Source organism: Oreochromis aureus, linkage group 14, assembly GCF_013358895.1.
Source record: "Oreochromis aureus strain Israel breed Guangdong linkage group 14, ZZ_aureus, whole genome shotgun sequence".
NCBI lineage: Eukaryota > Metazoa > Chordata > Actinopteri > Cichliformes > Cichlidae > Oreochromis > Oreochromis aureus.
Genome location: NC_052955.1, coordinates 8,751,791 through 8,777,406, shown reverse-complemented (window position 1 = coordinate 8,777,406; position 25,616 = coordinate 8,751,791). Strand labels below are relative to the sequence as shown.

The 25,616-nt window shown below is 38.2% G+C and overlaps 1 protein-coding gene across 2 annotated transcripts in view; it reads right to left on the bottom strand.

Moving 5' to 3' along the window:
- cadm2b (cell adhesion molecule 2b) overlaps positions 1–23,373 on the bottom strand; it is a 144,694-nt gene extending 121,321 nt beyond the window's left edge. For both annotated transcript variants that reach the window (XM_039622418.1, XM_039622419.1), the window contains exon 1: positions 23,079–23,373. In XM_039622418.1, the coding sequence (XP_039478352.1) occupies positions 23,079–23,139 (61 nt within the window). In that variant the 5' untranslated portion in view covers positions 23,140–23,373. The remainder of the gene's footprint in view (positions 1–23,078) is intronic.
- Between the last annotated feature and the right edge of the window lie 2,243 nt (positions 23,374–25,616).

Here is a 25,616-nt window from a genome sequence, read left to right as displayed (position 1 = left end):
TAAGCACCCTCTTAAAGCTCAGCGCTGTGGCAATAATGAGCACACAAACATGAGTATTGCTTGGAGCTTTTCTCAAGCCCTCAACATGCTATTATATCAGCTAGATTAAATCGCACTCATAAGACTGACTGTGTCTGTGTACATCTTTTCGTGTATTACTGTCATTAAATATAGTTCAACTTGAAGAGAAATGTATTAGACCACAAAAGTTAAATCTGTTTTGAATTTTGTTTTGTCATTTGATTATATGTGAAAGCAACTATTCAGACTAAAAAATATCCACCCGGGTTTTCTGTACTGGAAAGGTGGATGCTTCTTACTGGTGTACGTCAATATGGTAGCTCACCATGTAAACCCAACCTGTTTCCAAGTAGGTTATGTTCCAGATTAGACAGGTATGAAATCATGAAATCACTGTCTACTATCAGTTCTCCAGAAAAAAAGCATTACCATTCCTGGAAGACTTCTCGGGCCTCTGTAGATTTCCATTTATTCATGTTGAAACACCTATCAGCACTTCTGAATTTTATATCAATTGCAGGTAAACTAAAGCTACTAAACCTAAACATAAGATTTATGTTTTTATATTTATTCCTTACTTGCTCTCAGACAATTAAACAAGCCTGTTCCTTGTTTTGTTTCTTTGTTTTAGTAGAGATAAGTCCAAAAAAATATTCAAACGTATTCTACCCATGTACAGCATTTATAATTGTAGGATGTATTCATGTTAAGCATGTAGGCTTACTGTATACCAGACACCAATATTTTAACTAGTGTTGTCAGCGTTAATCTTGTTAAAATGACATTAACGCCATAACCGCATTAAACCGCAAATCTCCGTTAGCGAGTTCGCCCCGTGCGTTAACGAGCAAACTGCGCTAACACGTTGACGCCGTGCAGCCCCACGCACGGGGCGATCCGCGCTAACTTGCTAACAGAGATTTGTCGCGTTAATGCAGTTATGTCGTTTTGTCCAATTTTGGTGTGTTCTTCCTGCCACTTGTCTCTAACTATGCAAATTCTCAAGGAATCACAATTTCTGTAATTTACAAGTGATAATTATTTGTGACAATGTGGTTTATATGTCTATGTGACTTAGAACTGTGCTAAACTAGATCAGTTTTCTAAATCTCTTTGATTATCTTGCCAGATATAACAACTATGAAATGACATGCAGTAATGTTTAGATTAAATAGAATGACCCAAAAATCACCCTTCACTAATCTAGACTTAAGAAAGCGTGATACTTGATCTGTATGGGGTAAACATATCCTACAGTATTTCCTTTCAAAAACTATTTTTATTAATGGCACTCAGCATGTTTTTTTATTCCCACATCTAAGCCTGACGTACATCTTCACTGAGCTTGAGTGAAAATCCTGAGCAACAAGCATCCCACTATAATCTCATGTGAATACAGGCCACTTACATAAGTGGTGAACACAAATAGACCTATAAGGCTGCTAGCATGAAGCTTTTCAGACAGCACTTAAAGCATGCAAACATGCTGGTTTTAAGAATAATGAAAGAACTCTGGATTCACCTTTTATGTCCAATACTGGGATTCATTTGCCAAAAAATTTAAGACTCATTTCGTTGCTGCATATTTCTTGCTTAACTGAGAGACAACTCCCTAAATAAACAGATGATATAAATTTCCCTAAAGCTTCACGCAGGAGGCAGGTGCAATGGTAACAAAGGAGTCAAGATCAGGAAGTTATTGTAAATTTTAGTTAACAGCTCTTCCACGGGTTTTGTTTTCAGAGTAAATCATTTTACTTTATAAAACTATGAGATAAAGTTTACACAATTTCTCCCTCTACGTGCCTCAGCTGTGATTTGGGAATAAATTCTCCAGCAAGTTTAAGTGACAAAATATCCTTCACAGGGACAGATGAATGAAACAGATGTACAATTCACTGGAGAGTGCATTACTCTAAATGTGTTTTTAAAAAAAGTGCAGGGCAAACGTAAATCAGTTTAGCTTTGAAGTTTCTGATATAGGAGAGATGGAAGGAAAAGTGTAATGTGATCACCTGCCAAGAGAATAAGAAAATAAATCCTTCTTGCAAGTATCCTTAAGGATACATGTTTGATTTGATAACATAACGTGAAGGAGAATTTGAGCCCCCCACAATGTATGACTCCACTTCCCTAAGGTCTTGGTGCTGTTGAAAAAAAAAGAGCAAAGTAGGTAAAAGGAGTGGATTTGGTAGCTGTAATGCAAAAAACACATAAAAAATAAAAATGCAGAAAAATTTCTTTAACAAAAGATTGCAGCAAACCTTTATATGGCGCTTCAGTATGTATACATAATCAGAGGAGATGAAAGCAGCGTATCTGCAGCTATGACGGGGGTGGTATTTGGTACAGGCAGGGGAAATAAGTTTAAATTAAAGAATAATATAACAAAGGAAGTGATAAAAAATGTTTAGGGAATAAATAGCCTAACATAAAAAAAACTGCTTGAACAAATGTGCTGCATTTCTCCCATCGCAAACAGTCATGTAGAATAACAGTCGGGAAGGGTTTAGTTCCCAGCTATCACGTCAAGGTGAACTGACTGGATTGTTTTTGGTTACATTAAAAAAAAAAAAAAAAAAAGTTATAACATTTTTTAAATCTTATAACCTCATCAAATGGCCATTTATTATCAGTCCAATGCATATTGCCAGGAAGTGGCCTCCTCTTCTCGTGACATTTAGCCATTTGAATGAAAGTAATGAGCAGTATGTTCCAGTTTAAAACAATAACTGTAGTTTAAGTTCTTCCAGCTGTATCTAGCTTTCATTTTGATTAAATTTTTTAACTTTGCTTTTACTCTTTGTTTACTTCCAACGTAACGTCTTTGTTCTGTTAGCCGCCGTTCATTTCTTTGTACCTTACTTCCAAGGAGCCAGACTTCCTTGTAATTTTTAAGTGGTCTTAAGTGATAGTTCTCCAAGCTGTCTGAAGGTCTTTTAAAGTTTTTTCTTTGGACATCTGCTTTTTTCCCCCACATTTTCAGTCCAGACCTTATTGCTGAGATTTTTCAGACAATTATCTTTTTCTTTTTGATAACCTATGAATCATTTAAGTATAAATAAAAAATCTAACTCAAGGGATGAATCAGTGCCGTGTCTAAAATGAAACAATTTTAAATTGTGTTACTGTTAATCTATCACAAACACAAAAAAACTGTTCCCTTTTCTTCAGTTGAATCTATGAAAAATGACCAAGGTAAGACAGTTTGACAGGCATAAAAATACTATCTTTATTCTAAAAGAGGTATTAGCCAAAATGTTGGTGTACATGGTGCATGGTGATGCACCTGTCCTTAAGTCTGTGAAGGTTCTCAGTCATCCAGGTCATCCTAGTCTAAGAAGCTTGGAAAGAAATGCATCTGGACTTCTTCTTTAACTTAAAGAAGTCCAGACGCTTTTCTTTCCAAGCTCCTTAGACCACCTGTCCTTCACCCCAACCGGTCGCAGCAGATGGCCGCCCCTCCCTGAGCCTGGTTCTGCCGGAGGTTTCTTCCTGTTAAAGGGAGTTTTCCTTCCCACTGTCGCCAAAGTGCTTGCTCATAGGGGGTCATATGATTGTTGGGTTTTTCTCTGTATTTATTATTGTGCTATCTACTGTACAATATAAAGCGCCTTGAGGCGACTTTTGTTGTGATTTGGCGCTATATAAATAAAATTGAATTGAATTGAATTGAAAAAAATTTGAGGAAACTGAACTACTAGCAGACAAAAAGTGGCAGCTGTAAAAGGCTGTCTACATAACTGAACAGTATCTGAAGGTCATGTCGTTAAGAAACAGGAAAAATATCTCTGTAACGAGACCTGAGAGATACACCTGACTCTTCACTTGATCCATCTACTGTTTGCCAAAGCTTCATGAAAACATTCTCAATTGAAGGGTGGCTGTCAAGAAGTTTCTTTTTTTTGGGGGGGGGGTATTTTTGGTTAAATCGTAGTCAAAGAACAACAAACCCATACACATCGCCAATACATTAAAAGCCTGAATAGAAAAAAAAAAAAACACAATAAAACACTATCCGTCATGGACTGGCCTCAACATTTTTCAGCCTGTATCTCGGCATTCTTGAAGCACTGTGGGAAATTCTTGGCAGAGAGTGGAGCAAAAGGCAGCCAACACCCAAAGAAGAGTTTTGTAATGTCCTTCAAGAAACCTGTAGAACTATTTCTGAACACTGAAGAAATTACAAGAAAGCCTGGCTGAGAGAGTTCAAGCTATGTTGAAGAATAAAGATGGTCACTGAGTTTCATGATTATGTACTTATACAAAACTGATTTTGCCTTATATACTGTAGTTATATATATTATTTCTATCAGTCTTTGCATGTTTTAAATTGTCGTACCTAATTAAAAATTTTCTAGCATAATATAAAGAAATGAACGGTAGCTTAAATCTTTTACACTCTTAGGCACCAAAATACTAGTCTGGAAAACACATAGTCTGTGTGGCTTTCTTTTATCATTGACTGCAATCAATAACTGCCTTTCAACCCTGCTAGTAGGGAATGACTCCCAGTAGTCCTATCTATGGGACTGAAAATAAAAACCACTGAATGGTTTGATAACATTATAGTGGTCAGTATACACAATATATAAAATGTTAGAATGGAAAGCAACGGGTAATTGTGAATAATTTGTTCTCTGTGCACGAAAAGCATTAAATTTTCACTTCAAATGTTCTCATAAGACCACTACATTTTTCACAGACAGGACCTTAAAGTGCTGAGTATTACGTATAAAAAGAATTCTTAGGATAATAATGAAAAGGTTGACTGCTCCCATCTAGACCTGTGATATTAATTCCATGTAGGACTGGCTCCCTATGTACAGCCCAGTGCCTAACAGACCCACTGCTGCTACACTTAACTCAACGGTGTATAAATTTATGATTGATTTAGATGGATTATGGTTACTTTAGACAGTTTTTGTCAGTTTAAAAATAAGCAACAACAGAAAAAAAAACTGTAATAATAGGAAAAGCCTTGTTGATGGCATTATGTCATTGATGGCAACATCAGGTACCCATAGTTTTCTGTTTTTCAAGGTTTATGCCATGATTAAACAACCTATCAAAGTGTCCTAAACCATGACTTTCATTTATGTTAATGCTATTGTGCATGTGTGTGAGTCCGTCTGTGTAAGTGAATAAACTAGGGATTTGCTGAAGGTCTGTGTGCTTTTGGAATAATCATCTATCTAAATACCTTTCACCCATTAGAGCTTATGTAAATGTTGTTTTTCTTTTGAAGTAAATCCATAGTTAATATATTTAGCACCTGAATATGACAAATAAATCTTCCTGTTACTCAAATTCAAAATAAAAACAACATAGAGTAAAGAAAAGTACCTATTTAAGTATTTAAATATTCTAAAAGTATCAATTAGAAATAATAGAGACTGAATAATTATGAATATGTTGGTTCGAGGAGTAACAAGCTTGACAACGTTCTCTGTTCTTTGGAGAGATGTGTTCTAATGTTGAAGTATTAAGCCAATTATTGGAGAAGACTAAGAGCTGTGCTCTTTGACTTCGTGACAGTATACTGCAAGTGGTGTTTCCATGGTTTCTGTTAATTCATAGCAATAATGCATCAACCTATTTTCCTCTTAAAGCACAGAATTTGAGGGCTATTAATATATTTCAATGGCCAAAATATGGATGCTACATAATGTACCTCCTGCTACTTGACACCAGAGGTCAAAATTTGCTATTTTTCATGAAAAAAAGGACACGTTCCCTCATTAAATGCCACGTAATTGCCGGGGAAATCAAAGCTCACACTGGTCTGTTTGCAGGCGGATCAGGTCAATACCATGATGTTGTGTGTAGGCACTCTGCTCTGGGAAATATTTCCCATTATCATCTTTACTGTAATGCATTGATGAAAGCAATAGCTTGAAATACAGAAAAGCAGTTTAGATACTCTCTGAAAACCTGGTGGACTCTATTTGTAATTTGTAATGTGGAATAATAAATGTTTGGCTACCACTCGGCTCGAATTTATGCGCTACATCACCTAAGACTCCCTACTAACATATCATTTCGCAGGTGCCTATAATGACTTAAGTGATATAAACAGAAGAGAGAAAAATATGCAAAGCGAATATAATGATGTGATGAATATATTATGATTATGACTAACTTTTGAATAATATGCATCTATCCACACATCGTGGTTCTAATATGCACAAAGTGTAAAAAACATGTCATTTACCTGATCATAATCCCCTTTTTACTAAAGGCATTTACTTTACTTAGTTATTAGTGTTAATTTGATTATTGTTGCTATTATTAGCTTGAGTGTAGCTCAAGCAATTAATACCTGTCTTAACAATAACAACAACCTAGCATCAAGAAAAATGTGCAAAATTAAATTCTTAATATGAGTGGCAGGTCTTGTTAAAAAAAAAAAAGAAAAGAAAAGAAAAGTTTGATCATTATCGGTGTATATAGTAAATTTTGATGTTAAACTTCCATGACCCCTCAGCAAGGCACAGGAAACTGATCAAATATGTATCAACTTTACACCATGTTAACTCTGGTCTTATAGTGAAGAAGTGACAGTTTCAGTGTTACTACTGAATGTGAAAATCCCCACTGGAGCCTGTCAATCTGGGATAAATTTGACAAAGCCTTTGTAGAGCTAAGAATATCTTGAAATATTTCCTATTGCTGCTTCTCTGCTGCCATTGGCAAAAATGTAAGTAATTCAGGATCAGCCCAGTGCAGTGTTCGAGAACAATATCTTCTTGTTGTTGTTGGTTCTTTTTTTTGACAGAAAACAGAAAAGTTGAGCACTGAGAATGGTTTAAAGTCAAACAGAATTACAAGAATCATCTGTTACATCTGCAACGCGCACACAGTTTTTTTTATAACAGCCTTGTGATAAAATGATTTGCCTTCCATTTTCTTTTTGTTATTTTGTTACATTAAAGATAGAGACACGATAATCACATTGACTTTCAGTGTGATAATTGTCAGCATATTAATTTTTATTAATTTATCAAATAAAGGGAAAAGCAACATTGTATCTCTTCAAAGCTAAAATACCTGAAAACATTTCCAAATGGTCAGTTGCTCTGTTTATCCTTAATATTAATTTTGTTTTTATGTTTTATGCTTTTTTCCTCCATCTCTCATATTACACAAGCAAACAGACTGAGAAGAAGGTAGTCACTCCAACAAAAGACTCCACTTCACCCAACCTCAAAAAAAGGTTTAATGTGTTGTGGAAAGGCTTCTGTAAAAGTGGCTTTTTTGTTGAATGTGGATGGATGCTGATGGTAACGACGGAGAAACACCAACATAAGCTATCCTGAGAGTCACGGAGGTAAGCTGAGCACAGAAACCCAATTTGCACCCAGTTTATCTGTGCTGAGATAGCTTATCTTTATGGAAAAAGGTATGTTAATGCAAGGTGGAAGAGCACATAGAACAGACTGGGCACACTCTTAAAAAATGAATTCTCCTCACCAGAGAACACATAGCTGTGCTTCTCAATCAAAACCCATTTTGAAGCGGACCATGTTCATTTACTATTTGTTATTTTGTTCACATGCTCAAGACTCCTGACAAGCGGAGTCAAATGCTAAAAACCATGAAGAGATGTTATTATCCACAGAACATACCCAGATACAGACTGCCTGGTGACATCAGGCATGAATGTCAGACAGAGTTTAGTTGGGGCACTGTTGCACCTAGTTTTCATTATGTTTGGTTGAACACAAGGTTACGAGCAATAATATAAGGTTACCTACAGTTTTGATGTTATCCAGGTCGCTCACATGTACACAAGCGATAGACATAAACAGACTCGGATGCTCTCACATTCAAAAGACACTCATTTCCCTGCCTCCGATTTATTTGCCTAGTCAAATTACCGTCATGAACCATATAAAATTTCCCCTATAACAATATTTGTAAATTGCCCTGAGTTTTCATGTCATAAAGGCATTGTACAAGAGCTATTCTCAAAAATCTAGATGATTTGGAATAATATTGTATTCTTTTTTTTTTTAGTTTATTTATTATTCATTTGATTTAAAAAAAAATCTGAAATAAATAAGTAAATAAAGCAAGGTATTCCTTAAAATTCTCTTCATACAGTGCCTCCAAGCACACTGTAGCTATGGAGGGTACCTTCAGATTGTAGTCTGGCAGTTCCTCGTTGAGTTATATAAAATGCTTGGAGCTCAGCATCACAGAACTGGTTGGTATGCCATCACCATAGAAAGCAATTGTGTCCAGAGGGACTACTTCTATACCCAGTTACCTCCCAAAGTGAGTGCTCAATCAGGGCTAGAACTATGAAAAAGGAACATACACTGTTTCGCCTTCCAGAAAAGTAAAGATTTAAATGTTTCATCATCTTCTTTAATTTCCTGAACAGCTTCACAGAGATCAATTTGTCTTTTCAAATCAACCATAACTTAAAAAGAAAACATTTTTTTTTTATTAATCTGTCAAACTTCTGATTGGTTATGGTTTTGGTAAGGTTGCCTTGCTGTAAAATAGAAATCCTATGTTATCTTTTACACAGTGACCCTGAATTCGCAGCAAACGGGGCACTTTAACACTGACAAGCAATTTCTTTTAACCACTGGCTCAGTTTCTATATCTGACCATATAGTTTTCTCCCAGTCGAGACCACCATTCAAAAAAAACTGCAATCAATTTTTCAAGACATCTGCCATTTGGCCAGTGTAACTGAACTGCAGCCTACACAAAACACAGTTTTCATGAACCTGCGAATGTTAACTGGATCTCTTTTTTTTTTCAGCACAAAAGCCTCCTACAAGTATGCGTCCGATTTGAAAAGTGACTGTCGGCAGCTTTCCACCGAGAGTCCATATGGTCTCTGTATTTATGAGGTGATGAGGCTTGCTCCTGGGGTTCAGAGTGGTCATTATCTGGGAGATGCTACAGCTCCAGTAGTTAAGGTCACCCGGTCTACACCAGATATCCTCACACTCTACCAGAACTGGAGGATACTAAATGTATAATCATCTCTGACTCCATAAAAGCAGGGTCTACCCAGACTGACCATTATATGAGCTTATTGTAGGATCCATCCTGGCTTTATATCCTGCTATTTCAGCACCATCCCAAATAGCACATCTTCACTATCATTTTTTCTAATAGCTGGACATACCTGCCTATAGTAGACAGATGGGTATCAAACACTGGAAGATGTTACCTTGAATTTTTTGACACCTTTGGAATCCATTTATAAATTGAGAAAATAATGTGCCCAATAAAATCACGCATAACACATGCCAAAACTTAAGGGATGATATTTTTGAAGCCTCAGCCACGAGGGAGCAGTGTCCTCAGCTAACATGTCACACTGCTGCCTTTGTAAGAATTTCTAAAATTCTCACCATTAGAGTAAGTCTGGGTACAAATTTCATTTATGCATTTCTTTAACCGCAACATTATGTGGAAAATATTTCTAGTGACAAGTAAGATTTTCTAGTCTGACAACAGTCTAGTATCACTTTGAAGGTGTAATTGGGAGAAAAAGCAATTTGCAATGTTCAAAGGGGTTCAAAATGACCCTACAACTATGCACACTGGGAGTTATTAAAGTTTAGATATCACACCACAAGGTCAAATACGCTGTTGTAAATTAAAGGTCTTATGAGTAATTGATGAGAAATTATGTAAAATTGAATCAACATATGTCCTTAAAGCCCACTTGTGTATAAATATCAGCAGGTATATTTAACAAATCCAGACTCTCACAGAGAACATGTAATTACTTGAATTGAATGAACTGCAAAGCATACAAAATTATTTAATTAAACTAAACTAATTGCACCCTTTATTCTTCATTTCAGTGCACATGGTAAAATCAGTGTGGCGTTATGTATAGGCTGTTACACAGTAGAATTTATCATTTCAGTTGGTATAATATTACTAAATCTAAAATACTCCAGGTCCCATACAAATGTGGCTATTCACTCTTTTTTAAGAAGCCTAGATCAGTGATAGATACATTTGTGGAACACTGGCTGAATCTCTGTGTCTGCCAAGCCCTCCTGCTACTGTTTGTGCCCCATAGATATACTGAAAGTTATCTATGTTATTTAGCAACGCAAAAACCAAATGGTTTTGTACGTTTGCAAGTGAAAAGCATGACATTCAGTGACTTACCAGATGCAATATGTGCCATGTTTTTTATATTTTGTTTAAGCCCATGAGAAATCATGTGTTGGACCACGTGCTCCCTGACGATTTTAATGTATATGTAGTTGTAATTCAAAAATGCCATTCACTGCTGCAGTGAATTCTGGGTAATTACAGTAAAAAAGAAGGAATGACTCTTTTGTTGTAAATGGGTATGGAATGCAAACAGATATGCTTACCTTCAGCTCTGCTGAGCTTTTACACTCTGGAGTTTAGCACCTTGAGTTTTCAGTTTCAGTCAAACTCATACTTGACAAAATGTGACTGATTAAAGTGCTTTGCCATCTGTGTAAATCGTATAGATACATACCTAAAGTAAAATAGAGACAACTAGAATGGTAATTAGAGCACATATCCTCCAACTAGACCAATACTCTTATGTCAGACTGCACCAGAGGTTAATGGCTGCTTCCATGATTCACCTCTCCACCAAGTTTTGTGAAATTTGGCTATGCAGTTTTTGCATAATGTCTGTCACAAACAAATCAACAAACAGACAACGCTGAAAGCACTTTTACATCTTCAGCTCTTGTCTTGGTGAAGGAATGATTATGCTTCAGTGTCAGAGTGAACTCCTTGGTGCGAACACACCTTCTGAATGTCACCCTCACGCCGTGGTGGTGGCGGCACGAGGTGGTGACACTGTTTCCGATTCTTAAGTTAATTTTTGAACTGGCTTTTCTAATTGTACTGCTCTTCTCAATGGTGTGAAGGCTCTAATATATTAATCTGTGTCCTTTCAAATGTTAAGATAACGTTCCTCAAATTTGGAAACAAATTTCCTTCTTCTTCCTTTTCCACACAAAAGGTCACACAAAACTACCAAAAGCGGGAGTAAATCTTTGAAACACCAGTATGCTATACTGTGCTTTATGTAATGGTTTAACCTGCATTTTATAATGGCAGTAACCCCTTTTTCCCCAGTCACAGGAGGTGAAGGAAATAGCAGACATACACAATGACACTTCTCTCAGCCTTTTACAGTGTGCCTTCCTGCTCCACACCTTCTCTTCCTTTTCCCTTCTTGCTCTCAGCTTAGCAGCTTTAAGGCTTTTTTTTCCCCCCAGCAAAGCATGCTCTCTGGCTCTGAGCACTGGCATCTCTTGCATCGGTATGCAGCTCCCGTACACACTGCTGATCCCTCTTTATGAGGACATGAGTTTCAGTGCTTTTATCCCCCACCTTCCCTTGCAAATATGCCTGCATTCAGTATCTACACTTCAGCTTTAGAGACCTGTGGGAAGCTTTTAAAGAGGAAGTCAATAAAAGGGTATAAACATGCATGAGCTTAACTTTGTGCTTTTGGTGTCTTTATTCTAAAGTTAGATTTTCTGGATAGCATCTCACTCATGCAAATTTATAAAACAAAATAATTTTCCAGTTCTTGCACTGAAGCACAGCTAGAATTTTTAGTATTACTGTTTTTGTAAGCAAAAAAGAAAGAAAAAAGAAAAGTGTTGTTCAGCTTTAAAAGAATTAAGAGAATTATGATAATTATGCTTTTTATTTTTTAAATCATTTGGACATGTTTACCCTCAATGTTAACATATGATTTATTGTTTGTGTGAACATTATTGGACATTATCTATACCAACAGATATATAAATTGGGCTTATAAAAGCCAGATTTACAACAATCATATACTTATTAATTAATTACCAAGACCTGAAAATACTTATTTATTAGAACAATTGTTTGATGCTATACCTTTTTATGTGCTAACTTTGTTTGCTTTCTCCTAATACAAACAGAAAATGTGATGTAACCAACGCATGCAGAGCTTGAAATCTGCAAATGTATGTTGCATGTTAAACTGTCTACAGGCGGTGCATACAGCAGGGATTAGTCTACACATAAGCACTTGCAAGTTTGCTTAAGAAAATAAGAAAATAAACAGGTTAGATTGGTGCTGTTTTCTGGATGCTCTCGGGCACAAAAGCAGGCTCTTTGCTTATTTTGCATTAATAAACACACTGGGGACAAAGAATAAAATCCAAAACACACGGGAAAATGGCATAAAATATTTCCTGACATGAAGATGTTTCTAATTAAAGTCCTCTTTGTGTACTCTTTACATTGGCATCTTTTTCACCTTTTCAACTTCCTGCAAGTTTTCTCATAAATACGGAGATGTAGAAATCTGAAGAGGAGTGGAGACCCCAAATTTCCGTATGACATGAATCTTTCCAGTCATTGTATGATAGCCTCTGTGATGGACAGGTGACCTGCCATCCACACCCGTCAGCAACCGTCAGCAAAACGTATCCTCAGATAGTCTACAGCTCCTGAGACACTGAGAGGGATTCAGCAAGCTGAGAATATAAATGTTTTCATTTTTGCCCTGACAAATTATTATGAGCCTGTCTCACAAGTCAATAGTCTATTCTTAGCAGGTTTGCCATTTCATCTTTATATTTTTTCCACTGTCTTTAATTTTGTACTGTGAACAAAGCATATCAAATCATGAAGCCATAAAATGCAAAACACTACCCTGGAATGAGCAACTGCTTTTGCCATGATTTGCTTCTTAAAAGTATATTACTTGCGAGTTGTATTCCAGCAACCTATCAAATTTCCAAAGATAGTGCAACAGAGCCTCCTTTATCTGGAACTCAGACGTCCAGTCTGACTGCTGGGGCAGTCGACTGAGGGGCCTTTATGAGCTCAGCAACCCAGCGATGCAAAATTCTACTGGCGGTGTGCAGGTGATGGGCTTTCTGGGTTAATACATTAAAATAGAAACATTAAATGCTCATAGTAAAGTGAGCACACTTATTCCAAATGCACTTAAACTCACTGTATTCTTTTCTCTGCAAATATGTTTGGGAGGGATTCAACTTTATTTTGTCCAGAAAAGACATATTTTTCAAGCAGTATTTGAAAACAAGGTGCTTGATGCAAGATGAATTGATCAGAAGATTAACTGCCTTGTCAAGCAAAATAAATTAAAGCTGCTATTATCTTAATAATTAATAGTTTCAGCAATTTTAAAGGAAAAAAGCAAAACATGCAGTAGGTATGCACCACTGTAAACCGATATCCTTCTATGTAGTGTTGATAAGGCAGATCAAGCAATCTTACATGTTTTTTTACCCTTAGACAATTAATTAGTTAATCAAAAAATAATTAACACAAGTAGAAAACTATTTGTATCAAAACCTATTAAAACAGATGTACATTTTCCACATCTGAATATAATCAGTTTTTATGATGAATGAAGTGATATCTAAACTCATTACAACAAAAGACCTAATATTTTCATAAACGCCAACATTTGCCACTTCATTGTGCATTCTCTAAAGCTTGTCAACAGCTGCCTACGCACCGAGAACTCATCTTACTTCCTTAACATCAAAACTTTGTACTCGGAAAGAAAAGCTTGTGTGCACTAAACTTGCATATCAATAGTCATAGCTGCATAAAATGCGCACAGAGCCCAACAAAGGCTCCACAGCTTGTTGTCCTCCATTGTTTGCACACTCCAAAAGGACCCTGACATAACTCAAAACAAGCATGGTCACTCCTGGTCAGGCTGCCAGGTGTTTGGTTGCAGTGCCATACCTCAGGCAGTCAATCATTCTCTTTGGAAGCCTCCCAAACGTTCACAGCAGAAGCAGAGAGGGACATTTATCACAGCAAACACATAATTATGCGCACAATATTTTATGGTCAACATTGTGCATTAAACACTATCAGAATTACAACTGCTTTTGAAAGGATGTCTACTATGTTGTCAAAGGACAACAGAATGAAAGTTGACATGGCTTCTAGGTAGGACGGCATCCACTAGCACAAAGACAAAAACGGATTATATAGCTGGTTGGTCATATGGCGGTCATCTCTGAACAAAAAAAAATATTAACTTTGTTCATAGAGACTGCAGCAAAAGGAGAAAGGGGAGATCATCACACAGGGTAAATGAGATTCACAGGCTCATCCATAGTCGGGCACAAAGCCCACTTCAACAGAGATGAGGGCCAAGAGAGACTGATAAAGGTCAACACCGCAAACTGGCATAAAATGAAGTATAGGCTTCATTTCAGGCACAATACTAAAATGTAGGGACTGTATAAACCTCTTGCAGAACACACGCCTACCACCTTCTCAACAGAAACTCATTCATCAAAGAAATCAACACTATTTTATTATATTTTCCAAAGATTTTATTCAAGTCTGAATATTTTTTTAGAATATTTTTAGACCATTTCCTTTTCCTTGAAAATTGAATGTGTAGCTCACCATTAAAGAGTTAGAGAGCCTTGAGGTACTGTAGAACAATATTAAATAAATGTCCACTAGGCTCAATTCTGCTGTTTGTTAAGGATGCTTAAACCTTTAAAGGTAAATGCATTACAACTGAATCCCAGAAACAGTGAAAATACTGCAACATTAAGACATTTGATTTTTGTTTTGAGTGTTTATTCAGTTCTGTTTGCACCACAATCTCATTTTTTTCTATTATTTGCTTGATAGCTGCAGTGAATTGCAGGGTCAGCATCATCACCTGCACAGTGAACCTCTAGTTATTTTATTCTACTACTCAATGTGGCTGCAAATGATGATATAATATCCTCTCCCGACTATGAAGTCTCACAACCTGAGATTTAATGACATAACACTTCAAATGCTCCATAGGTCCCAGCTTTAGCGGAAAGTGGGAAATGTTTTGACTCATCTGTCTGAAATCATAGGAATATATGTAAATTCTGTTTTATACTGGATACCCCTTTAAGATGTGTGAACACGGGCACCTCTTCAGGAAGGCAGCGACTGATGTAAGCACTGCTTTTACCTCTTTTCAGTGTGACCAATTGTGGCATTAGACTTATCATGAGTATCTTGGAACAGGCTTCTTGGCAAGTAGAAAAATCTCTTAACCTTTTTCGTTTAAATACAGGTCAAAATAATCTTTAATAGTGTAATTGCCCTTTCAGTCTATCAGCTTCATTGCTGAGCTTATACCCACTCAGAGGGGGCATGGTGTGTAAAAGTGCTATGACAAAGAGCTTGGCAAAGAGAGACTGACAGCACGCAGAAAATAGTTGAGGCAGTGAGCTGCTAATCTTAAAGCCCCTTCCCCACTTGTCTGAGCACATTTGCCTCTGGCTTGAGGCTTATCCCTACAGATGTATATCTGTCAACAGAAAGCAAGCAGGGCAGCAGTGGCTCTTTTGGAGCACATTTGTCCCCTTTACTGGATTACCATTTGCAGTGGCATAAAGCACAGCATCAGAGCCAGCACTTGGCAGCTGGGAGACAATCTGCAGGGATAAGCTAACCCTCAGTAGTGGTGAACGGGTATCCGTGAATGTAAACCACCTTCCTCTGCCATACCTCGCCTTCAGCTCAGCCAGCTTATTCCTGCTGACTGATTATTCCAACCCACAGGAGATGCTCCCATGCATACGCTCACAGGTTCCCTGTGTGTGACATTTAGGGGTTTACTTTTGCTTGGGTCCAATATGTATTTTTTCAAGAGATTTTAAATACACTTCAGTCCATGCTGGAACAAAACTCCATGCTCAGAAAAAGAAAAAAGGAAAAAGAAGCAATGAGAAGTGGTGCACCGACTGCCATCTTATATTACACTCAAAATGATAAATCAGCAGGCAGGACAGTTATTGATATCTATGTACACTGTTGTAGCAGTGAAAGCTGCGGTTGGAATCAAACATTCTAACGGAAGAAATAACCACACTCCTCACAGCATCCTATAATAGGACACAATATCGTTGCCCCAGACAACTGCAGGGCTATACGTGAAAGCAAAAAGCAGAGCCTTTGACGCTTGATTGAATCATATCCTCCAAAATTCATTTGCTTAGAATTTTGCTTTATACTTTGGGAACTGTTTGCATTATTTTTATCTTGGTGCAAGCAAAATTGTTAGAGGTGGGAGTCTTGCGCACTGACCAACAATAATAAATGAACTGAATTTTTGTTATTTTGCTTGTGTTTGGAATTTCCATATGGGTGGGTGCAAATGAAAACATATGAAGCCTGTCAAATAATTAATATTATATAATTTTTGCATAATTATTAAGACAAATAAATTATATTTTCAGAAAACCTAGTGCAACAGAATAGAATAAAATCATCACTAAAGTTGAGAAACTGTAAATTAATAAATGTTATTTCAGGTGTGTTTATGGGGGTGGGAGTGGGGTACTATAGGTAACCAATGGGCAGTCTTTGTAATTCTAGTCTATTGTTGTATAGATGAAACAATAAGACTGTTTGTATATAAACGATCGACAGAACTACCATGATACATTTAACAGCCAGTGGCCAGTGAAGCCTGTCCTCTAAGCCTCAAACCAAACATTTTAGTCATCAGCATTATTGTGAGCCTTCAGTATTCCAGTTCATTTTCAATCCTACTGTAGGCACAGCCTAAAGCATACCCTAATTTATCCTCTATTTGACTCAAACCGGTCATTTCATAATTTACAAAATGACTGGCATGCTTTAGTAAATAAGGCTTGCAATAACAGATGAGACCATAAGAGTATTTTACTTCTTTTAGCAACCAGAGGAGTCACCTCCTGTGTCAGGGTGGCAACCTGTCACAAGATTTTCAGAAAACTTGACCTTTGACCCCTAACTTTGAGGTTAAGGTCACTGAGATTTTTAGTAGATACACCTATGGTATTAAATTGAAACTCCTACATTGCTTTGTTCGTGCTCGAGTCACCGCATTCACAAACTTGGACGTTCATGTCGTCCGCCCGATCAGCCTTTTTACGGCCGAGGGGTAAAGAATTACAAATCCCAACCAAGTGACCTCTAACCTTTTCAAATTCAATCCTTTGCATAATTTCAGTGTTGTAATCATTTTGAAGGAGGGGGGTTTGTAGTTTGTGTTGTATGTTGTATGGTTTCTGTAGTTTTGCGCTCACTAAGCAAGCTTACATTTGCGGGTTTAAAAATTTCCATAGTAACAGCGACCTCCAACGCCAGTCAGTGTGTCAGTGTCAGTGTTTCGGTTTAGAACTGTGGATAGAGTACTTATATTCATCAAAGTTGTGAATAAATAGGTATTTTCTTAGGAAAAAGTTGATATCATACAGACTTGTGGTTTCTACAGGAGCACATACCATCAGTTCAGTGTCAAAGTTCATACTAAGTCTACTTTGGATGGTTACAAAGCTATGGCTCATAATGAGAATCCATATGGAGAATGTGAATGGGATTTTTACCTCCAGAAGCTCACTCCGCCTCTGTCAGTGCGCCCCAGGGTGGCTGTGGCTACAACGTAGCTTGCCATCACCAGTGTGTGAATGTGTGTGTGAATGGGTGAATGACTGGATATGTAAAGCGCTTTGGGGTCCTTAGGGACTAGAAGGCGCTATATAAATACAGGCCATTTACCATTTACCATTTACTATATTGTTCACAAATAAGAAACATTTAATATTCACAACACAGCTCTTAACTTTCCTCTTTCTCTTCACCAATGGGTAAAGGAGCTATCAAAGACTTTACAAGGCACTTTTGCATATTTAATGACTAGCCTCAATTCCCTCACTAATCAGAGAAAAGATTTTTCCTGTACATTATGAAGGAATTATTCATCCTCAATCACCTTGTCTCTTTTTATCTGTAGTTTTGATAACTGTCATTTTGATAGTGGATAAAATGCATGAATAAAGAAACACTTTCATTTATTTTCTGCTTTGCCCTCATTAAGCCCCCAACCCAATTTTCATCTCCCATCACACAGACACACACACACAATGGTCAAACACATACCAACGTCACCTGGAGGGGTGTACTTGCCCAAATGTCTTACAAGATAAGAAATGATGAAAGACTCGGTGCTCAAACAAAAGAAAAGTTCCCTTGGTGGTATGGGAGCTTTTTGGGCTCTGTATGAAAGAAAGTGATGAAACACTTGAGAAGAGGGAATGTCAGACCGAACCAGAGAAGCTGTGGCCAACAAGGAAATGTGAAGATCATAAGACCTACAGTACATCTACGACACAATCAGCCCAAGGTCTGCAAAGTGGCTAAGCATGGCAACACCACATGGCTAATTAGCATTAGCCTGCCATCTTACCTGCCTCTGACAAGTCTGTCTTTATTTGCTGGCTTTGGGAAATACACAGGGATAGTGCAGTGATACACCATTATCTCTATGTAGGTTAACACCAGTGCAGATACAGTATGGGAACAACATCATCATCGTCACACCCAAAGCAGGAGAACAAGGCAGGCCCTCTAATAAAGGGTACGCCATATACTCTTTATATCTATCTGCCATAGAAGCATTTTAAACATTTGAGCAGTACAGCAGTCTATGGGCTGCAGCCATAAATAAGCCCAGCAATGAATTTAGGCAAATTCTAATAGTGTAGTTGTTCTTAGAAGGATGAGTCTGCATGAAATAACTCTCAGCATTACAGAGCATGAACAGAGCTGCTGAGGCTGAAGTCGTCTACAGAATCACTGCAGTGTGTGATGCGGAGCACTGCAATTTAACTGTCGATTAGGCTGTGATCACACAGAAAATGCTGCACCTTATTGCTTACACTGAGGAGGTTATGTTTTCAGTCCCATTTGTTTATTTGTCTGTTACAGGCTATGATATCGCAAAAACTGTTCAGTGAAATTTGTTAAATGGGTAAGCAATGAATGAGTGTAGCATCAGTTTTCTATGCACGCCAGATTTGTGTGTCCTAGTATATCAGGATTTCATTTAAGAATTAGCAAAACCAGATAGGGAATTCTTTAAATATCTGCCACAAACTACTGCTACAAATCAGGGGTTTTTTTTAATTCCTGGCACATGTATCTTGTAATTGTCCACCTGTGTGTATTTTGCATGAAATCATTTTTCAATGCATTTTGTTTTTTAAAATCTGGCTTTTTAAATAACAAATTTGGGTGACTGTGCAGCCCAGAATGTACCCCGTCTTTTCTATCTGTGTTGATTTCATTTGTTTCTCGACTTCTTACATTTCCACAAAGACAGAACTTTAGGTTTTAGAGTCCTGGGGCACAGGCCTGGGCATTGGATGCATCTAAGTCTAACCTAAGTCTCATAGCATCAATATTTAAGAAGCCCTTGAAGTGGGCACTGTCAGAGCTCTTGGGCAAGATGATAAAACTCTCTGTGCCCTGTTCTCTGCCTATTCATTACCCCAAATCTGATGCAAAGTGGGCTGTGTTACAGTTGCCTATTTATCTTTTCAAATTACCACTGCTGTGTTTGATAATGATGCTTATAGCTTTATTCTAACAAAACTACATTTCCAGACGTTAAAAGATCCTAATCGTCAATTTAAAAGAATGTGTAGATGTAAAGTGGAAAAGCATACTTTTTTGTGGCTCTCTGAAATTACCAAGTAGTGAAATTAGAATATAACAAAACTACTTCGTCTCCTATGTCCTCTAAAAAAAACAGTCCATTAATTCAGTCCTGTCTCCTAAAAGTCAGGTTCTCATTCACGATAACAACATTCTTAATTTAATTTGGGGGGAGATATATTTTCCCAGAAAGCCACCGAAAGTATGTCTGTCTCCTGAAAAGGTAAGAGTACACCGAGTCTTCAAACTAAGCATTCAATCAAATTGTTTCTGCTATCTAAAAGTAAGTGCTTCCACAATAGGTCAATGTAAACTTTAAAAGAGAGAAAAAGTCAGCATCTGGGAGATTGGTGAGCGGGGGATACAAATACAGCCAAGATTTTGACAAGGAGACTGAAAAATGAGACTTGAATCTTTCACTGTCTTGCTGTGAAGTTAAGTATACGCAAAGAAACATTTGGTTAGAGTTAGCCATATAACATTCTGGTTTGGGTAAAAACAAACCCTTTTATAACTTTCATCACGTGAGAAAAGCTCCATTTTTGGAACAGGTAGCCATGCTATCATTTTTAAAGATGACAAACTGGCGCATTTTACATGCACTTGTTCACATCATCACTAGAGGCTATGCAACTTTAAAATCTTACTATAGGTTGTAAAAATGGATTCCATAAGTCATATATGTAATTGTTTTCTGGGGGAGTGGTTTTCAGTATTAAGAAGCTTCTTTCGGCTGCTTCCTTATTCACAAGGGGTCGCCACAGCAGATGGATGCACATTTGATTTGGCAGATTTTTACACCAGATGCCTTTCCTGACGTAAGGGCATCCAGGGATTTGTGTATACGCCTGGTCTCAAACCAAGGAATTTTCACGTTAGCTGAATGTGCTAACTACAACATTTTAGAGTGATTTTCAGTACTGCATGGTTAAAAAAATCTACAAAATCCAGACTGAGAGTAGAAGGCGGATACCTTTGTTTATGACAGAAGTGTACCTGATTAATTGCTGGAAAATGTCAAAGAGATATATGTGCCATTTCAGAAAAAAAAAAATCTGGGAAATTGCACCTAACCCTTAAACTGCGAATGTATTTTGGAGGAGAGAGAGAGTTCAATGATTAGTCAAGCTAATTGGTGTCCACTGTGTAAACAAACCACTGTTAACCTGCAACACAAACATTTTTTAATACTTAGAAATTGAGCATCAGCACAGGCTTACACTAACTACAAGGAGTTTTCCATGTATCCCAATAATTACAATTCACATCGTTCTTTTCCAAAGCATACCATAGGTTTTTAGACCACTTTTTTCTACCAACCAACCATTTTTTATTTATTTCAATATAGCTTTGAAAATCTTCTTCAAAAATATTAAATATGCTTCAGAAAGTAAATCTGGGACACAGAGTTTTAAGTCCACTTATGTGTTCTTGCTGGGTAAGGCTCTGTAAGCAAGGACTATTTGACAAACTCTTCCATTTGGATGTTTTCAGAGTCTTTTTCACCTCCTTTTAAACATGACTGATAGGTATATTTACAGGTAAATACATTTTCCTACAACACAGCTTATAAAAGCAATGCTTTTTGGAGGTCAATGCTCAGACTGAATGCACTATTAAAGCTACGTTTTCCCAGTGGTTGGTGATGCAATACCAGGCAGCATTTAAAACAAAAATCAAGTTTCATGTGTCAGCAAATTAATTTCCAAACCACACTGACTTGAACTGATGAAAAAGGTTGCAGAGACAATGGAAAGTCAACTAAAAAGGCATGTTTTTTTTTTTTAAAAGAACACTTTAAATAAGCAGTTATGTAACATTACACAGTTTATAGTTAATGGACTCCAAAGCATGCTAAATCACGCATGGTCATTTAACTCCAATTCATATTCCTCTTCAGTGGGGTCACATCTTAAGGCAACATGGCGGGAGGTGGAAGTGGCTGTATGTATGATTAGATCACAGCTGTACACACCTCATAATGGAATTTCAATTTCCACAGCTCAGTGAGATCAGGTAAAAGTGTGGGACAAAATCCTGCTGAAGGAAAGGACAGCAAGAATAGCACAAGGCAACGTGCATCAGGGCAAAGTAAATTATTAAAGTATTTTTGCAATTTAAAGATAAATTTCAAGTCAAACTTACAAGATTTTTCACCATTAGGCTGTCCAGTAAAGAGATCCAACTATGTAGTTTATTGAACACATAACAGTCATGAGAGAAAAAGGCTATTTGGCAGTAACATGATCCTGATACTGGAAAAACTGATTCATTTGAGAACTGATTTTTAATGCAATGATGTGATGTGCAAGTAAGCCTGACACGTATATTGTTATTTAAAGGTGCTCTAATGATCTGATGGTCTGTGGTGGTTGTGGCATCATTCATGGAGTTGCTCAATAAAAGAAGTCAGCCTCAGACTTATGGAAATTAAACCACAGGCCGAGTTAATGTGATGAGGATGATCATAGGTCATTCTCGTTGTTATTATCAGCACAGTGTACTGAATCAGCACCGACAATGTCATTAATGTCATGTGGGACAACACGTTATTAAACTGGGGAAGACGGGGATATAACTGCTTAGATATGGTAGTTTCTCATATGAAGCCCCTTGACAGCACCCCCCACCACCGCCACCCCTTCCGGTAGGCGTTATGCGCACTGGTCGCCTATAGGGCGGTGGCTGCGCAAGCATGTCCAAGAGCGGGACAGTCTGTGGGGAGTTGGGGACTCGTCATGAGGCGACAACGATCCCTGGCTGCAGAGAAGCGTCATGCATGCAACCTTACCTGCGTCCCCAGCCGCCCAACTCTGAATGAGTGACTACATGGCTTGTGCCTCCTAAAGAATCCCTCCTAAAACACACACACAAGCACACACGCAAGGCACTGTTCTAGCTACATTTAACAGAGTGCGCACCCCGAAACGAACGCTTAACGGAAATGTAGCCTTTGCCACATCGAAGACTTGTTATCACCTTTGTAAATTCAGTCATTTTAAGTCATGTGTGGAATGGTTCAAAACGCCCAATCAAACGCGATGGCGTGACTTTATCGTGATCCGCTCAATGACACCGGACTCACAGCAAAGAAGACACACGCCACCGTTACTGTAACATTTTTCTTCTTTTTTCTCTTTTCTGGTCTTGCTCTGTCAGTTTCAGCGGGCATAGCCTAAACGGATGAACCGAGCAACCATGCGCGACAGTAATCGACTCGTCCGCAGCACGGTGTTTTATCTGTCACTTAATCCCGGAGGGAGTGCAATATCTAAGTTGTCGCCGATGCAAAAACTTGTGCAGCCGCATTCTGCTTCTCATTGCGCCGCACAATTCAACTTCCAGGCATTCCAGCACACTCGGCTCTAACAGTGAACAACGACAGCTCGTCCTGCGCCTAAAACTGCTGCGCAAACACATCGTTTTATAGGAAAATCAACTCTCTCCTCACCGAATACTTGCACTCACGTGTGACATGATCACATATGATCTTTACACTTCACGCACCCACCACCTCCCGGCACACCACGCCCGTCTACACAGCAACATCCAGTGCTCACCTTTAAAGACGCTTGCACAGAGGCTGTAAAGGATGAACATCAAGTACTGCTTGACAATCATATTCTTCTCTTTTCCTTCGCAATTCTACGTCAACACTCCACTCGCGCTTGACTCTTTTTATTCTGTCTTTATCTCTTCTCTCGTCAAGGTGGACTTATCCAGGTGAACGGCGCAGTTTCTGACTGACCGGAGTTACATTGATGAACTCTTGCCTTTTTCTGAGGAGTCCCTGTGTATTTTTCGCAGATCAGGGGGCAGTGATCACTGTAGTGAAGCAGGACGGCAGAGATGCTCGTCGGCAAAGTGCAGATCCTGCCTCCCTTTATTGCCTTTCTCTTTGACTCGCTGCAGAGAGCAAGAGTCCCGCCCACGCTTTTTGACTAATGAAGACGCTTCACCAATGGAGAACACCTAGAAATAGTTCTGATCTCCGGTAAACTGTCGAAACAATTACGCCGTGGAGCATAGTTACTTTGATGCATCAGTTTCTAGAAGGGACCTCAGTAGTCATGTGACAAGTTTTTTTTTTTTTTTTTTTTGTTAATCTCATCATTTCCTAAACACCAAAGCAGAACAATAGGCCTCTGCAGGAATATGATTATAGTTTACGCATAAAAATATAAGGAACCAGTCCTGGCTACCACCGAGCCTCCATAATGCTCTGAAGTGGAGGATCCTTGCTCTATGTTTGGTGTCAGTAGACTGAACTGCAAAAGTGCAAAAACCACCACGCCAGAGATTTAATGCATGAAAATATGCCCACAGCTAGCAGAGCTAATTTAACAATTTTAGACAGTTCTAAACAGCTACCCTAGAGCCATAAAAGCTTTATAAGCAGCCAAACAAGCTCTGTTGTCAATACCAGAGGACTCGAAATAACTGCCACTGCGACATCGACACATATTATCACTTGAAAAAGTTTTACAGCCTAAAGAGCACCGTGTGGTAACAACAGAAACACGTGCCCATGTTGTGTGAAAATGCATTTGCTTTCGCAGAGGTTGTGACCTGGTGTCTGGGTGCATGTCGGGAGTCAGGGCGCAGGCACGAGGGAGGTTAATGGGCACCCGGACATCCCTCTTCCTTCAAAGGTTCCCTACATGAGGTGCAGAGAAATGAGTGTGACCATCCCTAAAGACAGAGGTGTGAGGAAACGGCAGCTCCAGCCAGGGATCGTTTTCTAAGCCGACGGCGAGGATTTTACACATGGTTTAACATGCTGCTGGGCGAATTTGGTTCAATTTTGCACAGTGCTCTTCTACGCCACTCCCACTTCAAATCAAATTGCTGACCTGGCTGTACCACCTGAGAAAAGCTTTGGCATAGCCCCCAATTTTAAACCGTTTGCTTTTCCTTTTGCAGTATGAATCACTGGAAATGATACACGAAGCTCCACCGTTCATTCTCTAATCAGTCATTTGGATCACTCATTTTCATTGCAAACCAGAAGTTAAACAGTGTTTTCCAGCTTATTGTAGTTATTGTAAGTTTTTATTCTGAATGGCTAAAATGGGGGGGATTTTCTTTGTGCTCCCATTTTGTTTTGTATGCTGATGCCTTTAGCCTTTTAACTTAGAGCCATTCACATCTCTAATCCCTGTGGAACCACTGATGCCTTTCTGAACTGTAAACCTTGAAGGACTGAGTGCTCTTGTGTGACATACATTCTCTGTACAACTCACTTATAATTCAGAGCAGACCTATACAATTACCATGAGGATGGTGGTAAAGAATCAATCCCGTGAGTCCTGAAGGTCAGTTCCTCGTCATTTCATTAGATCCTTGAGAGTAGAATTCTACTCATGCACCTTTTCAACAGCAAGGATTTATTGACCATGTGAGTTCAGCAGAAAAGCACACGGTGCTGACACAGATCTGTAATGCAGAGGAGCATGTTCCCCTTTGTATTTATCTCCCGGGCATTATATTGCATAGCATTCTTTGATTTGTACCATTTAAAATGCCCCGTTGTGTTTGTACCGTCAGATTTAACAAGGTCACCAGCTTACACTTGAGAATCCCAAGTACCTGTTATGACACAACACACTTTCCCCCCCCCTTTGTGTTGTTTAATGTTCAAGACTGCAAAGTCCACAAGAGATATTAAAACCAGGGAGAAAAAAGTTTAGGCCAAGATGAATTACAGTGTTTGCATGAACCTGCCACTGATAGCACTGATCTCACTGACTGAAAAGCAACCAATCCAGATGCAGTATGCACAATCAATTTCAGTGAGGATATGAATGACAGAAGTCATAAAGCCTGAATGCTTTATCTAAATGATGAAGTACTGAATCCAGGATTAGGGCATGGACCATGTAAGTGTTTTTGTCACTAGAAAAAAAATATAACTGCAGAACAGAATCCTGATAAAATATTTAAAATTCGTGCTGAAGTTTTGGATATCAAATTTCATAATCCAGTACAGCAGACACATACATATTTTTACCCTATCAATGCACCTCAGGGAAATAACAGCTGTTCTCTCTGGCTCAAACTTAAAAAATGGCCCACAATGAAAGCTTTATGTTCTTTTG